Below are 17,324 nucleotides of genomic sequence, written 5' to 3' on the forward strand. Positions count from 1 at the left end.
GTTTTAAGTGGTTTGTCATCATGTGTTGGATGCCGTCACTCAGGCCTTTTGTGGGCAGCTGTGTTGCTGTCGTCACTGTGGTCTCTTTGAAGAGGAAACAGACACACACACACAACACTCCGACCACACGGCACATATAGAAAGGATCAGGCCATGAAGCAAAATATTGCTGTGTTCTGTTGTTACAGCTCCCCTGCGGCACATATCTGTTTGCAACAGAGTCCATGTTTTAGAAATGGTTTGTGGTCAGAGAGGCAGTGACACTCCTGTTGTACAGTATAGGGAGGCTGATAGAATGCATGGTCTCACATCAGTTCATTTAGACCACATATGTCAAACTAAAGGCCCGCGGGCCGAACCCGGCCCGCCACGTTATTTTATGTGGCCCGCGAATCCGCCAGCAAAAAAAGATTTTTTTATTTTATTTTTGGGAAAAAAATTAAAAGTTAGACTTGAAAATAAAAGTATCCCCATAGTCGAAATTATGAGATAGAAAGTTGAAATTATGAGATAGGGTGTTGTCTGTTTACCGCCATTAAAACTATCACAACAGGTGGACAGGAGAGGGAACAGCTCGTAAAGCGGTTTTCCAACAAGTGATTGAGTTGAAAAAGATCGACAAATAATCCCAAAATGTCCACGAAGAGAAAAATTGATGCAGAGGGAAGAAAATGTAATGAAAGATGGGAAAGCGAATACATGTTTGTGCTTCAAGGAGAACAACGGGTCTGTCTTCTGTGTTATGAGGCGTGTCGGTGATGAAGGATACAATTCACGTCGGCATTTTGACACCAAACACGGAGCTAAATTTAGCCTCCAAAAAAACATCAAACTGTCCAAGAATTAAAAGGCAGACTGCAATCACAGCAGAATATATTCACACAGCTACAGCCCAGTGCATGCTGAAGGTATGTGAGCAGTGCTCCGACCAGATACAGACTTTTACAAATGTCAGTTTGTGAAGAAACACCATCGCAGACCGAGTTCATGAACTAGCAGCAATCTAACAACACAGCTAGCTAAGAGACGAGCAGGTACTTGTGTTTGTAATGAACTGTTGATGAAAGCACAGACAACACGGATACATCATCTATCCATGTTCATCAGACCTGACTCTCAGTGAGCAGCTCTTGGATGTAGCTGCCATGCACAGGACGACGACAGGGAGGAACATTAGTGATGCAGAGAGGTGAACAAACAGCTTTGAACAAAGTTAATGTAATAACTTGTGTTTGATATTTGTCTTTGTTAGTTTCTTTAATAGTTTGATCTTTGATAGAGTAATGTGGGTTTCTTAACGCTAAATTAAAATGATTTATGTTATAATAACAGAAATGTGTTTAAATATAATTTTTCATTTATATAACTGCATGTACAATATTTTTACACTTGAATAAACAATAATCAAATGCAGAGAGAGTTATTTAACAATATGTTAGGGAGTAGTTACAGTTATACAGTCTTACAGTTACAACCGGCCCTTTGAGGGCGACCGTGATGCTGATGTGGCCCAGAGTGGAAATGAGTTTGACACCCCTGATTTAGACAGTGGGCGTTAAATTGTAGTTGGTAAACTTCTGAACTTTGTGACAAATGGTTGTAAGGGTGACCCTCGAAGAGTTGACTATCAATGATTGGAGCTAAAGAGCCTGATTCGACTGTCTCACAGTTGAATCATCACAGTGGTAGAAATCTGTGGGTATGAAACAAAGGATCATTCCATTCTGGCTATATGGGGGTGTTGAATGTGTGATTTAACATAGAATGGCTTGGTCTCTCCCAATAAATCATGGTATATAGCCTACTGTGGTATATATATCAGCCTATTAATAATACTGTTAATATAATATGAAAATTACTCGTGCTCTCAATCAATCTCCTTATTGTTTGTGAATATGAAATCTACATTACTGGACCATCAGAGCTGCATCTTGACGATAGTCTCGAAGTAGAAGGACTAAATAACAACATGACAGCACTGTTTCAAAATCAAAGGACACATTTTTTCACAGAACACACATGAACTCTCTCTCACAGAAGAACAGAACTATAAAAGCACCACATATATTTATATATATATATATTTATATTTATATAGATGTATAGAAGCAGCTCTCTCGTTGACTATCCCTTCACTTCATACCATGACATTAATGTTCTATTTACAACCATAAACAGCAAGAAGGATAACTGTTTCAGTACTACGGACAGCACAACACCAGCACATGTGCACAGACACACGCATGCACACGCATGCACACACACACACAACAAGCACCGGTGCCCATTATTCTGAAACAGAGGCTGAGGGATAGTCGCATGTAACTCGGCTAATATGCGTGTTGTTTTTACTATTTTTCTTTAGATACATAAGGATTAAACAGACAGGGATCAATGAGCAAGAAAAAAACCAACAAGATGCAACGATCAGTCGACGATAAAAAAGACTTAGCCAATCAGATTGAACAATGAAAGTTGTTTGTCAGGGACACCCCTAGATGATTGACATATTATTTCATGACTGGCTTGTCATTCCAGGTAGCACAGGGTTGGTGTGCCTAATGAGAGATGAAGAGTGAGTTGAATGAAGTCAGGTCAAATCCAGAATGAACATCTCGTCTCCATGATCTGATCCTCGAAAGTGAACTTGTTTAGCAGCCAGTCTGCCAGCTCTGTGATACTGGGAAGCCTGGAATCAGCATAATGTTAGCGGGCCAATGCTGACTTTAGCACTGCGTGAAAAGTCTGAGCCACCCGATGAAGCCTCATAGACTCAGGACTCCAGCACAAACTGCATCGGACAAGGCTTCAGACCGAAAATAATCCATTGGTCAAACTGGACCTCGTGGATTGTATTTCACCTTCTCACTGGTACCTGCAGCAACTACAGCCTTCACTTTATGTGTGTGTGTGTGTTCATGTGTTCTCAGGCCGCTGTCCCAGGAGGAGATGTCCCAGCGCAGGGAGCTGGCTAGACAGAGACATGCTGACAGGATGTCCTCCGAGAGGACACCACAGGAAGGCCCACCTGCACCACTTGACACAGGTAAGCTTGACTCTCATTTTTCTCCCTCAATTTTCATCTATTTTTTGTTTCTATGAATGCACCACACTTTAACAAAAGACGAGTAGCAATGGTTCTGACTGACTATGCAAGTAGTTGACGGTTTGTTCTATTTGTTACATCATTGAATTTCACAGAGAGCTGTGTGGAAAGGGTGGATCAAATGCTCAAAAGAGTCAGGTATTGGCAGAATGGAATCCATGGCATATTAGCCCTCTTAGTCAAACCCAGCTAAAACGAACACAGCCAGATGTTTCACTGGATAATTCCATTTTCATGTTTTTCATGAAATGATTTTAATGATTAAATGGATCGATCTTAGAACACAGCTAACATTGTTTCACTCTTAACCCGTGAGCCTCACTCTGTACATGTTGCTCTGATGTCATTCAAGGACAAAAAGTCCAAAAACTCCCATGAAATTATATATTGATATTATCTTCAGTCCGGATCATAACTACCAAACATTCATTCATTTTTCAGAATGTTAACCCTTTCATTAAGTGCCATTTTTTACCACTTTTATGTGTATATATATATAGATTGATATATATATTAGTGCTGGGCAACGATGACATTTTTTTTGCGATTAAACGCATTATGTGCAAAGTTCAATCATGAATTCAAAAGTAGTGTATTGTGCACTTTTATTTTAAAAGTACTGCTATATGAACAAAAGTGCAATAACATTCGGTTTGCAAACACGTTAAACCAATAAGGTGCTTTTCAACAGCAGTATTCCCTTTAGCAGTTCTATCTCTTCACTATTTGTGCTCAGTATGTATTGCATTTTTTTTAAATGATTATCGCGTTAACGCATTAATTAATTAACGCAGACAATTATTTTATCGCGCGTTCACGCAGTTTTTATTTTTATTATTAAGTGGAGATTTTTAACACAAGAACCGGGCAGCGAGCGGTGAACAGCTGTGTTTGTGTGGCGTCACTTCCTGCTGCTGCTGCCGCCCCCCCCCCCCCCCCCCCACCAGTCTGCAGGCCTCGGGCCTCTCTTCTTACCTAGAGACACAGAGGTGAAATCTGATTGGATAAAAGCTCTACTTAAAACAAGCTGCACTGGAAGCAGAGCAACTGAGGAAGACAGTAACTGTGCAATGAGAAAATAAGATAATGGAAGATAATAAATTACAATACATGTAGTGTATTTATGAAAAATTATAAAATAGCTATAACTTTGTGATTCTGTTTAGGCCAGCAGAAAAGGCCTTGCTGGCCCTGACGGCCCACCACTGATATATATATATACAAATATTTATTTTAGGTTGACCTGAGAAGAGGAAGAAGATCGAGCATTCAGCATCAGATAATGTACAAGTGAGATGGTTCCTTGTGACTGAGTCTCACTTTCTGTGTATCTTTTGACTCCCTGTCAGCTAAGATGGAGAGTCTGCCACTGAAAGAATCAAAGCCAGAGGAGGAAGTGGAGCAGCAGACCTTCATAGCTTTTGCGCGGGTCTACAGCGGAGTGGTAAAGAAAGGACAGAGAGTATTTGTTCTGGGACCAAAGTATGACCCCGCCCAGGGCCTCAGCATGGTAAACACAGTTATAGATCAACCTTTATAGTACTTCTCTCTGTGGAATGTACAGGTCTATTGTAAATATTAAGTTGCTTCACTTTTCAGGCCCAAAATATCTCTTCTGTTAAGGAATTCGGTAGGTTTTCCATAGTTTGTTTCAAACCTGTAGTTCAGGTGGAAAACCAAATCATCCATTGCTGCCTTTGAGCTCTGGTCTGCTAACACTGCCTCTTCACACACAAACTGGAAGTGACTTTCAAATGAATAGTAGTGTTGATAGTCCAGTCCTTCATGCTGGTTCCAGCTTCTCACATGTCTCATACATCTGCTGATGTATCTTAGAGTTTGGACTAGAGACCATTTCATAGACTAGACGAATAAACGATTAATTCAGAAGATAATTACCAGATTAATCGATAATGAGCTTGGAGCGCTAAGCTGAATTACCTTTTTTTGTCACAAACAATGACTAACGAGTAGGAACAGGATGAAAAGAGGCATCTTATTGCAAATAACAAACTGCCCTAGCCTAACACTAACTAATTATTCGTTTTTTATTACAGTGAGTTAAATAATTGCAGTTTTAACTCAAGAACCCATTACATGTACTGCACCATGTTTCCCTTGTGTTCCACATTGGATAAAAGGCAACGAGTAAACAACACTGTTTGGATGGTTCAGTCTGGAAGTCCTAACTGTAACAAACAGAGGTGTTTAAGGCATGCTACTTGAGCAGTACCAACAGAATTTCATGGGAGCTGATGAAAGAGAATGGAATCACAGCAGTTTTCTTTTAGAACAGATATGACATCAGTTCTCCAATTATGAATAACGAATCAAAGAATCACGTGTTTGCAGTTTATATCTCCAGAAAAAAATATTTCTAGATTAAACTGTCACAAACTAGCTCAGGAGATGTGCGACGGACAGACATGTTAACAATGGATGGTGGATGTGAGGGAGCGGTCAGCTGTGTGTTCCTGGTTTGAGGATCAGTGTACGCCTTGGCCACCTTGTATTTCTGAGCTTCCCATGATACTTTCTCTTCTTTGCACCAGCTATTGTTTACAACTTTAGATGACAGACTGGAGTTGGAGTTTGTGGAGTTCGAGAGCCTCTTAAACTGTGGGAGACCAGCCTTTCCAAAGAGTCAGCTGGTTTCAATTATAAAAAAAGTATTTAATACTTCTGAAGCTAAAACAGTCGCATAGTGAAGTACATTATCTACAGTTACATCGAATATGACCCGCTCACCCCGAAAGCGTTACACCCACACAGTGGAACCGGAGCAAGAGGGCGGAAGTTCTTTCTCCCCCGCCTTACATAGTTGAAAAACATCCCAAAATGTTCCTATTGGCTAAATCCAGCTGGCTCCTCCTTCTCGCAGGACCCTCGCACGGGCATGACGAGTAATTGCCTGTCTAGAAATCTATCTGTCCCTTACTATTCTAAATACATTCAATGACTGTCTTTTATGGCTTAACACTTCAATGATAAACATATGTTGGGCTCTGACCATGTGGCTTAAACATGTGCTGTGGACAAAGACAATCAGGCCTTCACTGTTTCAAGCACAGGTCTCATCCTGACTTGTAGTTTGAGGAGAGCAAAGGGATTTCACACTCAGGTGTGAATTCCCCCCCCCCAAATAACCATGGTAACCGCGGCAATCTCATTGGCCGAGAGCCAAGAGACCCGAGGACCCCTGTGGTTCGGCCACTGTTCTATAAAACTCTCTGCTGCCCCCACCTCATAGCTTTTCCAACTCTCCCTCCGGGGTAACAGGAGGCACACAAGGCTCTTCGCTCGGACACCCCCGTCCAGGCCACAGAAGAACCAGCTTTTCCCCCTTCGACCTCGGTTGAGTTAGGAGGCACACAACCGCTCTCTTCGCCCGGACACCCCCCGTCCAGGCCACAGAAGAACCAACTTTCCCCGCCAGCACAACGCTGGCCACGAGGAAACAACTGCCCTTCTCCCCTCATCAAACCCTGACAAGCCATTTCGCTGGATGAAACAGCCCGCGATAACGAATCTGCTTCAGCGATCAGTTCAGCGCTTTTTGTTTCTTTTTCTTTTGGTGCACACATTCCGGCGAAGGAAAGACGACAACGCCTCCCTCCTTCACCGACGATTCCCGGTAAGACGCACGGACCACGCCGTCAGCCGAAATTAGATCACCCTCCCTGCCGCGAGGACAGATCACGTCTGCGTTTGCTCCAGCCGAGCCACGCCACGACAGACCGAAACAGCGCCAGCTCAACGCCGCGCTGAGAAGCACCCCCCCCCCTTTCTCTCGAAGAAAAAGGACAACTTTGCTCACGAACCCTCCAACGTTGCAACGAAGCATCTACAAGTAAGATTCTTGGCATTTGGGCATAGCTTAGCTTAAATTAACTTAAGTTTAATTCAGGCCATCCATTTATATGTTGATATTCCCGTGTTTTTGTGTGTTTAAATTACTGTCGCGTGATATCGAGATATTGCGCAATCATTACGGAACAGAGAAGTTCCGCTGTATTTGTGTATCAACTATGACTGTTTCTTTGGGATTAATTTCATTCATTGTCTTCCACTCCGTGTGGAAGTTCTCTTTTCATTAACTCGACTCGGTGAGTGAGCTGAGGTGCGTGGTTTATCACGGCATAAGTTACCGGCAGTTCTCAAGACGACAGCGGTATATTTATGCGTGATAGAGCCAGCCAACTCAGGCTCACTACAACGCGCACCGCGCGCAGAAGTCTGATTCATGAGCCCCCACCTTTTTTCTCTTTCCTCCTTTCACAAAAACACACACACACACAGCTCCTAATTCTACCCCTGGGGAACCTCGTTCAAACGAGCGCCTCACATCACGTGCTGCCCAGGCAAACGTGAATTACGTACAGCAGCCCCATTCTGCCATTTTGTCCGGGTCCCTCGACTCCGCCATCTTTGTAGTTTCTAGCTGTAGTTCTTAAGGCCCCTCCCCTTTGGCCAGCGTCACTCGACGCCGCCATCTTTGTAGTCTTTAGCGTAGCTGTAAGACTCCTTCCTGTTCACCCACAGACCCACACACACACATACACATACACACACAGACATACACCCTCATCCACTTTATTCATTCTTTAGTTTAGGCATATAAAATTGTATGATAACGTTTGTTGGTTGCAATATTAATTGATTTGATCATTTATTATTTTGATTCAATAAACTCTGTTATACTTTCAGGAGCAGTCGTCTGTGATTACTTGTGCATATGTATTTGATAAGACTGTATGTAGTGGCCTGTGCTCGAACTTAAAAACCTTCACTGTCACTGAATGTATAGTCATACGCAGACTATTGACATTATGAGTGACTACTAATTATGAGACTTAGTTTTATCGTTTGGTTATTGGTCCCTGTTCGCAGGGTGGTGCCCCGTTTATATTAATAATCATTAATAATTGTTACATACATCAATAATTCTATTGATGTCAAGAATTCAGTTTCTTAAATGCTGATAACCCAAACACGCTCCTTTAGTTCCCAACATAATGGTGCCCCGTGTGAGGCTACGTTATTCCAGTTTTGTTACAGTATATATGCACATTAATCCATAATTAATTTTGAATAATTAATTTTCCAAAAAAATATTTTTTTCGAAAAATTATTTTTTTTCTTCTTTTGAATGATCCAAATTCCTGAAACTTATTTCCCAAAATAGGTAGGCTTTGATCTTCAAAATCTTGTCTTATTGTAATTAAACTTTTGATTTTAAATCCAGATTTTTAATCTTAATCTTTAATTCCCTTCTCGAAATTTTATTTCGTTTCCAGGTTTAATTATTCGTTTCATTTCTTAAACTAACAGCCAGCTGTGTAGTAGATTTGATCGTTTATTTGTAATACCTTGCTTGTTTTCGTAAATCCCTCCAAAGAAGTTACACACAGCTGTCACAGGCCCAAAGTGCTAAACCACATTAGCATTTTCACACCTCTGGCTGCAAAGCAGTAGTGATACCTCAGAGCAGCAACAGTAGAAACGTAAGCCACAGAGCTAGACATTTCACTGTGCGCCTGCATGAACCGTAACACTAACAGTAATTAACACCTAACAGTAGAAATCCTAAGTTACAGAACTAGACATTTCACTGAGAACCGTAAACACTAACAGTTTCCGTTCTAACACTAGGGAATTAACAACCATTGGGAGTCGCACTCATTAGAGAGAATGAGCGACGAGAAATCCCCCATTCCTGGAGCTGTAGCTCCAGAAGACACCGCATTACGAGATGCGGTGGCTGATGTCCTCGGACTCACAGCAAAGGAAAGAGAGTACTTTGCAAAATACACTGCTGTCCTATGCGACGAGCAATTAGAGCAGCTGGTGGCTTATGTAAATAACCCAGCAGGTAACAGAGAGCGCCTGATTCAGGACGTAATCGGCGAAATACTGCTCATCTACCATCAGAAAATGCAGCTGCAAGCTGCCCGAACCCGGGCACAGAGCGACGAGCAGCAACGCGAGATCTGGACACTCCGAACAGAGGTTCAGGAGTTGTCACGTGACTGTAGAGCCCTACAGTCAGAAAATAGTAGCCTGCGCAGTGACCTCAGAGAGGTCAACCTAGAACTCTCTAAAGCATCAGAGAGTGGTGACAAACTGAAAGCGCTTCAAGGTGTTCCAGCAACCCCGGTAGGTATTGCTACCCCCTATCGAGCCTTTCAGCCCAGTCATTTCTTGGTCTCGGCTCCCTCATTCCCCGAGACCCGAACCACCTTGCATTTCTTGAAAACGCTTTCCCCAACCAGGAGGAGAGAGGACCAACACCAGGTCCTAGACGGCCCAGGTGGCTTCAAAACCACCTCAGGCGAACGCAATCCTCCACGCAGTTCACGCGCGCGACAAGAACTGACCCCATCCCCCTCAGGGAGGGAGGATGATAGTCGTTACCACCATCGCGAGTATGGAGACTCAGACGACTCGGACGGCCCAGGCCCCATCAACCTTGGAGGCCTGCGCACTCGACAGATTGAGTCTCTGGCAAAAGACGTAGAGTGCTTTAATCCCGATAATCACGACTCGAGCATCGATGACTACCTTAGGGAGATCGATCACTGCCTCCTCGACCTATCGCGCCCCTCATCGCGCGGAAAGCTAAAGCTAGTGTGGAAAACCACTGCGCGAAGCGTCCACGCTTTCATTGAAACGCTCCAGCCGAGCATCCGCGACCGCTATTCATCCCTTTGTCACGCCCTTAGGGAGGAGTACTCCCTGTACACCGACCCAGCTTCTGCCACCCTCGGCGCCTTTGCCATTTCCCAGGAAAGGCTAGAGTCTCCGAGAGACTACTTCAGGCGCTTGAGATCTGCGTACTTCCAAGGACGTAACGCCCCAGGTCTAGAAGAAGACCATGCCTTCAAGTCGCTATTCTTGCACAATCTCCACGACAACGTGAGATACGCTGTTACTATGCACTGCAGAACGAGTAACCTCACCATGCCAGAGATTAGGAAGTACGCGCAACTTGCATGGAAGACATGCGGACGGCCGACAAATCGGTACGAAGACACCGCCATAGTCTTAGGCATCCAACAGTCGAGCGACTCCGACCTAGCGTCGGAAGACGACGAGAGGACTTGGCCTAGCGAGCCCTGGTCACCCCCGAGGAACAGACGACCCTGGCGGTCGAAAGACCAACGGAACCAGGGGGGTGAAAGACGCCCTCAAGGGCAACCCATCAGGTAACGCTGACTCGCAGCCCACCTGACTCAGCCAAGTGACCTTTCCCCCTGCTGCCAAGTCGACGTGGTAGGGGGGGGGAAGAGAACGCAGCACACTTCCGGAAACGACCACTCCCATTTTCGCACCTCGTTCTTCAACCTTCTTGGGCGACCTTGTTCGCAAAGGCAATGCCCGTTATGTATATATCTATACATATTCTTCAGTCTTACTGGGGGGTCATAACACTCTTGCTCTACCCGACTCCGGGTCAGAAACGAGCCTCATGTGTTCCCCCACCTTTTCGTATACACCTCTAGGGTGCCACAACCTTAGAGGCCCTTCGAGCGCCCTTCGAGCACCCTAGCTCGTAAGATCTTTTGTCAAATAAGCCTTCTTCTCCTGCTCTGTCAGCATGAGCCACCTCCAGCTTGTTCAACGAAGCCACCGCCTTCTTTCAGCCGAGTCATCTCCCGGGCCTGTCAAGTCGCCAGTGCCGTAGGTAACTGAACTTGACCTGTGCGCCGGACCTGTCTCCATCTCTAATTAGGAGGGTGGGGGGAGGGAGATATCACCAGCCCGCCATGACACACTCCAGAGTGAAACTGTTCGCGACGTTTCCCTGAGTGCTGACGGTAACGTGGGGATATCCGCCCTCGCCACTTGAACAGCGCGAGGGGGGTGGGATCTCTGACAACAGAAACTTAGAGAGATGCACTTCACAGGAAGTACACTCTAATCTCGCCAGTGCCGAAACCAACCGGCAGAATGGCAGCTTACTATTGACTACTAACGTTTAACTGCATGCTCCAACTCACCCTGTAGACATGCACTAACCGCTAACACAGCCTACTTCAACCAGAACAGTTGCATGACCTGACAAATCATTGCGACTGTAAACTGATGCTCCACTCTCATAGAGAACCCTTTGCATGCTTTATAGACTCTACCAGAAGTCACCAAAGAGGACATAACCTCTGCCGTAGCAGTCAGATTTAACCCAGGACCTCATCCGAGAAGGCTCAGCTGTCAACAGCTGGAGCAGCGAGAGACCAGCCTAGCTAGTCACACTAGCCGTGCTAAGAAATCTGTAAATCTGCTACCACTACTGTTATGCAACCCTCACAGGTACCTCTGGCCTATAGTCTTGGCAACGCAACTCCAATATCGATAGATTCTAAAACTTAGACACAGGACTCGCTCTAAATCTACCGATTAGAGAGAGGTAGACGCACATATCATGTACCAATAGATCCAGAAGCGACAGACTAAACTGGATTCCCTCCTATTCATAACACCACGTAGCCAACCTACGACTGCTCCGCCGACGGACTCCAGTCCTGTCTAGGAGTTGAACCAGTAACCACTGTTTGCCCCTCACCTGCTTCTTGTCTTTCTATTCTTTCCTTCTCTCTCTTTTGTCTTTTGTTTTGTTTATTTGGGTTGTTACTTTCTTTGACACTGTGCCGCAATGCTAGATTATCACAACATCATAATAGCGATTGAATTATTTGGGAATAATGTTTTGCTCACCTATGATTTGAATTGTGTATGATAGTAGATGTAGGTAGAAGTAGTTAAAGTCATCTGCCCAGATGCCACCTTAGTCATCTGCCCAGATGCCAATGAACTCTGAACTTGAACACCATGAACTTGACCACTATGAACCTTGAACTCTATGAACAATGAACACTGCCTGTTTTAACCACTGCTTTTGGTCTCAGGAACACTTGGACTGTCTCACCTCTTCAGGTTTCCCCACCACATGGATGCACATGCCAGCCCTTGGTTTGCTCTAAAGACCGAAGCCAACATCTCGCTCTTCAGAACAAAGGGGGGATGTTGGGCTCTGACCATGTGGCTTAAACATGTGCTGTGGACAAAGACAATCAGGCCTTCACTGTTTCAAGCACAGGTCTCATCCTGACTTGTAGTTTGAGGAGAGCAAAGGGATTTCACACTCAGGTGTGAATTCCCCCCCCCCAAATAACCATGGTAACCGCGGCAATCTCATTGGCCGAGAGCCAAGAGACCCGAGGACCCCTGTGGTTCGGCCACTGTTCTATAAAACTCTCTGCTGCCCCCACCTCATAGCTTTTCCAACTCTCCCTCCGGGGTAACAGGAGGCACACAAGGCTCTTCGCTCGGACACCCCCGTCCAGGCCACAGAAGAACCAGCTTTTCCCCCTTCGACCTCGGTTGAGTTAGGAGGCACACAACCGCTCTCTTCGCCCGGACACCCCCCGTCCAGGCCACAGAAGAACCAACTTTCCCCGCCAGCACAACGCTGGCCACGAGGAAACAACTGCCCTTCTCCCCTCATCAAACCCTGACAAGCCATTTCGCTGGATGAAACAGCCCGCGATAACGAATCTGCTTCAGCGATCAGTTCAGCGCTTTTTGTTTCTTTTTCTTTTGGTGCACACATTCCGGCGAAGGAAAGACGACAACGCCTCCCTCCTTCACCGACGATTCCCGGTAAGACGCACGGACCACGCCGTCAGCCGAAATTAGATCACCCTCCCTGCCGCGAGGACAGATCACGTCTGCGTTTGCTCCAGCCGAGCCACGCCACGACAGACCGAAACAGCGCCAGCTCAACGCCGCGCTGAGAAGCACCCCCCCCCCTTTCTCTCGAAGAAAAAGGACAACTTTGCTCACGAACCCTCCAACGTTGCAACGAAGCATCTACAAGTAAGATTCTTGGCATTTGGGCATAGCTTAGCTTAAATTAACTTAAGTTTAATTCAGGCCATCCATTTATATGTTGATATTCCCGTGTTTTTGTGTGTTTAAATTACTGTCGCGTGATATCGAGATATTGCGCAATCATTACGGAACAGAGAAGTTCCGCTGTATTTGTGTATCAACTATGACTGTTTCTTTGGGATTAATTTCATTCATTGTCTTCCACTCCGTGTGGAAGTTCTCTTTTCATTAACTCGACTCGGTGAGTGAGCTGAGGTGCGTGGTTTATCACGGCATAAGTTACCGGCAGTTCTCAAGACGACAGCGGTATATTTATGCGTGATAGAGCCAGCCAACTCAGGCTCACTACAACGCGCACCGCGCGCAGAAGTCTGATTCATGAGCCCCCACCTTTTTTCTCTTTCCTCCTTTCACAAAAACACACACACACACAGCTCCTAATTCTACCCCTGGGGAACCTCGTTCAAACGAGCGCCTCACATCACGTGCTGCCCAGGCAAACGTGAATTACGTACAGCAGCCCCATTCTGCCATTTTGTCCGGGTCCCTCGACTCCGCCATCTTTGTAGTTTCTAGCTGTAGTTCTTAAGGCCCCTCCCCTTTGGCCAGCGTCACTCGACGCCGCCATCTTTGTAGTCTTTAGCGTAGCTGTAAGACTCCTTCCTGTTCACCCACAGACCCACACACACACATACACATACACACACAGACATACACCCTCATCCACTTTATTCATTCTTTAGTTTAGGCATATAAAATTGTATGATAACGTTTGTTGGTTGCAATATTAATTGATTTGATCATTTATTATTTTGATTCAATAAACTCTGTTATACTTTCAGGAGCAGTCGTCTGTGATTACTTGTGCATATGTATTTGATAAGACTGTATGTAGTGGCCTGTGCTCGAACTTAAAAACCTTCACTGTCACTGAATGTATAGTCATACGCAGACTATTGACATTATGAGTGACTACTAATTATGAGACTTAGTTTTATCGTTTGGTTATTGGTCCCTGTTCGCAGGGTGGTGCCCCGTTTATATTAATAATCATTAATAATTGTTACATACATCAATAATTCTATTGATGTCAAGAATTCAGTTTCTTAAATGCTGATAACCCAAACACGCTCCTTTAGTTCCCAACACATATATAAAGAAGGATTTGCAACTTTTGGCAAAAACTTTACAAGTGTCACAAACATAGATATAACGTTGCTACAAATACTAAGATACACTTCTAACTACATATCACTTCTATCTATGTACTCCAAAACACTTCCAATTATGATTTCTTAATTGTTGGAATGCTGTTAAGCATTCCAACAATTAAGAACAACTATTGTTATCCTGTTTCTTTATTCAACTTCTTCTATTTCTTCCGTGCCCCTCTTCTCCTCCTTCATTTTTTAAGCTACAGAAACCGTTCAACTATTAAAATGTTCAGCTCTTTCACCAGAGGTGTGCTATGACTTTTTATATTTCTAACCTTTAAACTTTTTGAATTATTAAGCTTTTTATTTTTTCAATAGGATCTCTATGGAGAATATTTTCAAATGGCTTCAGGCACACAGGTGTTCGCGATTGAGCCAATTAGTGATGTTTATAAACACACAGACTCACAGACACAAGCGCACATACACTCCTCTCCTCTCCCTCTCTCTGTGTCTCTCATACAGTCATTCAGGTCTTAGGGATCTTTAGAGGTGTCTCTCTCTCACTCACTCATTCTTTCTTTCTTCTCTCTCTCTCTCTCTCTCTCTCACTCACTCACTCACTCACTCACTCACTCATTCTTTCTTCTCTCTCTCTCTCTCACTCACTCATTGTTGGAATGCTGTTAAGCATTCCAACAATTCTTTCTTCTCTCTCTCTCTCTCTCTCTCTCTCTCTCTCTCTCTCTCTCTCTCTCTCACAAATTCTTTCTTCTCTCTCTCTCTCTCACAAATTCTTTCTTCTCTCTCTCTCTCTCACAAATTATTTCTTCTCTCTCTCTCTCTGTCACTAATTATTTCTTCTCTCTCCCTGTCTGTCTCTTTCTCATACAGTCATTCAGGTCTTAGAGACTTTTAGAGGACCCCCCCACACACACACACACACGCCATTTTAAAATAAAAGCCCCACAGAATGAATCCTAACTGAAATGCTTGTGATGAGCCTGTCATTTAATAACCGGTTTGTGTTTATCTCACATTATGATTCTGTCTCCTCTCCCCTTCTCCCCCACACCCCACACCCCATTTCAAAATAAAAGCCCCAGAGAGTGAATTCTAACTGAACTGCTTGTGATGAAGCCTGTCATTTAATAACCTCTGTTTATGTGTCAAACACGATGATTATGTCTCCTCTCCCCCTCCCTCCCCCACCCAGTCCCACCCTTTCAAAATAAAAGCCTCATGGATTAACTGTATTTAAACGTTTCGCTCAAAATTAGGCTTTTTTTGTTGAAATAATGAATGCTCTTACTAATACTGCGACAACTACTACTACTGCTAATATTTCTAGTATTACCACTACTACTACAACTTTTGCTGTTGCTACTATTACTACTACTGCTACTGCTATTACTGCTACCATAAATATTGTTACTACCACTACTGCTATTACTACCACTACCACTACTATTATTACTGATACCACAACTGCTAATACTGCTATTCCTGCTACTACCAGTACTAATAACCAGTACTAATACTACTACAGCTATTAGTACGACTGCTGATAAGACTACTTCTACTACTTCTTCTAATTACAAATACTTCGACGACAACTTCTACTACTACTGCTACTACAAATATCACTACTGCTACAACTAGTACTTATTCAAATTCTACTCATACTTATACTGCAAATAATACTTCTACTACTACTACAACAAATATCACCACTGCTGGAATTCTTTTAAGCTACAGAAACCGTTCGAATATCAAAATGTTCAGCTCTTTCAGGAGAGGGGTGATATAACTTCATATTTGTAATCTTTCAACTTTTTGAATTATTCAGCTTTTTGCAATTTTTTTTAAATTGGATATCTATTTTCAGCAATGTTTTTGAGATTCATTTCAGCTTTCAGCATTCCAACGCATTTTCAGCAGCAAATGCATTTTCTAGTTTCTTAACACACTTCTAAACCTAAATTTCCTACAAGTTGAGACGACTGGATTGTCGTCACGTATGCAACAAAGTTGGCTGACAGGCATATAAAGCTCGAGCTACCAAGTATTCACAACACAGGAATTACCACACCATGCTGAATCACACAATTAGCCCACTAAGGCTCTTCTAATACAAACACAAAAAGGCTGATGAGTCACCAAACCGTCCCAGGATGCAAAGCACAAAGAGGAAATGGAGCTCCATCAACAAAGCAGCAGCTGTGGTGCTTACTGCCAAAGCAACGATTACCTCTACATCACAGCATCTGCATTTTTGATACACGCAGATCATCTGAGCCACGAAATCATTACATCTCAGAATCAGAATCAGCTTTATTGGTGCACATAAATGGAATTTGACTCCGGTTACACATTCCTCTCTTCGTACATACATTCATAGAATATACAATAAACAAGAGAAATATATCTACTAGCTGTCCATGCATTGTGATCCCAGTGCTACCTTGTGAGCCTCTTTGCTCCTCATGTTCATTGCTTGTCTCCTCTCTGCCAGCTGCCAGAGGATGTCAGTGCTTCAGACTGTGTGACTGAGGTGCCTCATCTGTCCTGCTGTTTCATGGAAAGCCTCTACCTGCTGATGGGAAGAGAGCTAGAGGAGCTGGAGGAGGTGCCTGTAGGAAATGTCCTGGGTAAGTACATTCCCTTTCTTCTTTCTGGTTATTGCATTCAATTTGTTGTTCCTCTCTTTAGTTTGTAATCTCACCTGCGTAGCGATGTTGAAATCAGGTGAGTGTGCTGATGGTGCTTGCAATGTCTTTTTTCGAAGAGAGGCTATGCGAGATCAACATTTTTAGGATTTGTTTTAAGGAAATACACAAATTGTTCTCCAACGAAGAGCGAAGGAGTTACTTTTGCTGTCATGATCTTGCCATCTTACGTTCTACTACTGATTTGAGGAACACTGCTGCCTACAGTATGTTACTGTTATTGTCAAAGTCCACCGCTGTCTGTGTCTGTACTGAAGTATGAGCGAATCTTTATTGTCAAAAAGTTCTACTACACTGATGACAACAGCATACCTACTTGAATCACAGAATTGGAGATTCAGTGGTCCTACAGACTAATCCACCATAGCACACTGATTTGACACCACCTTACCGAAGACCATCTATTCTGTCAAACATTCTGTGGTAGACAGGTGGTTTGGACAT

At 43.8% G+C, this 17,324-nt stretch overlaps 1 protein-coding gene across 3 annotated transcripts in view; it reads left to right on the forward strand.

Moving 5' to 3' along the window:
* efl1 (elongation factor like GTPase 1) overlaps positions 1 to 17,324 on the forward strand; it is a 119,829-nt gene that overhangs the window by 35,460 nt on the left and 67,045 nt on the right. For 2 of the 3 annotated variants that reach the window (XM_079284718.1, XM_079284716.1), the window contains 3 exons: positions 2,931 to 3,046; positions 4,456 to 4,616; positions 16,667 to 16,802. In XM_079284718.1, the coding sequence (XP_079140844.1) occupies positions 2,931 to 3,046; positions 4,456 to 4,616; positions 16,667 to 16,802 (413 nt within the window). The remainder of the gene's footprint in view (positions 1 to 2,930; positions 3,047 to 4,455; positions 4,617 to 16,666; positions 16,803 to 17,324) is intronic. The other variant, XM_079284717.1, reaches the window with a different exon arrangement.

This window comes from Melanostigma gelatinosum, assembly GCF_949748355.1.
Source record: "Melanostigma gelatinosum genome assembly, chromosome: 2".
NCBI classification, from domain to species: domain Eukaryota; kingdom Metazoa; phylum Chordata; class Actinopteri; order Perciformes; family Zoarcidae; genus Melanostigma; species Melanostigma gelatinosum.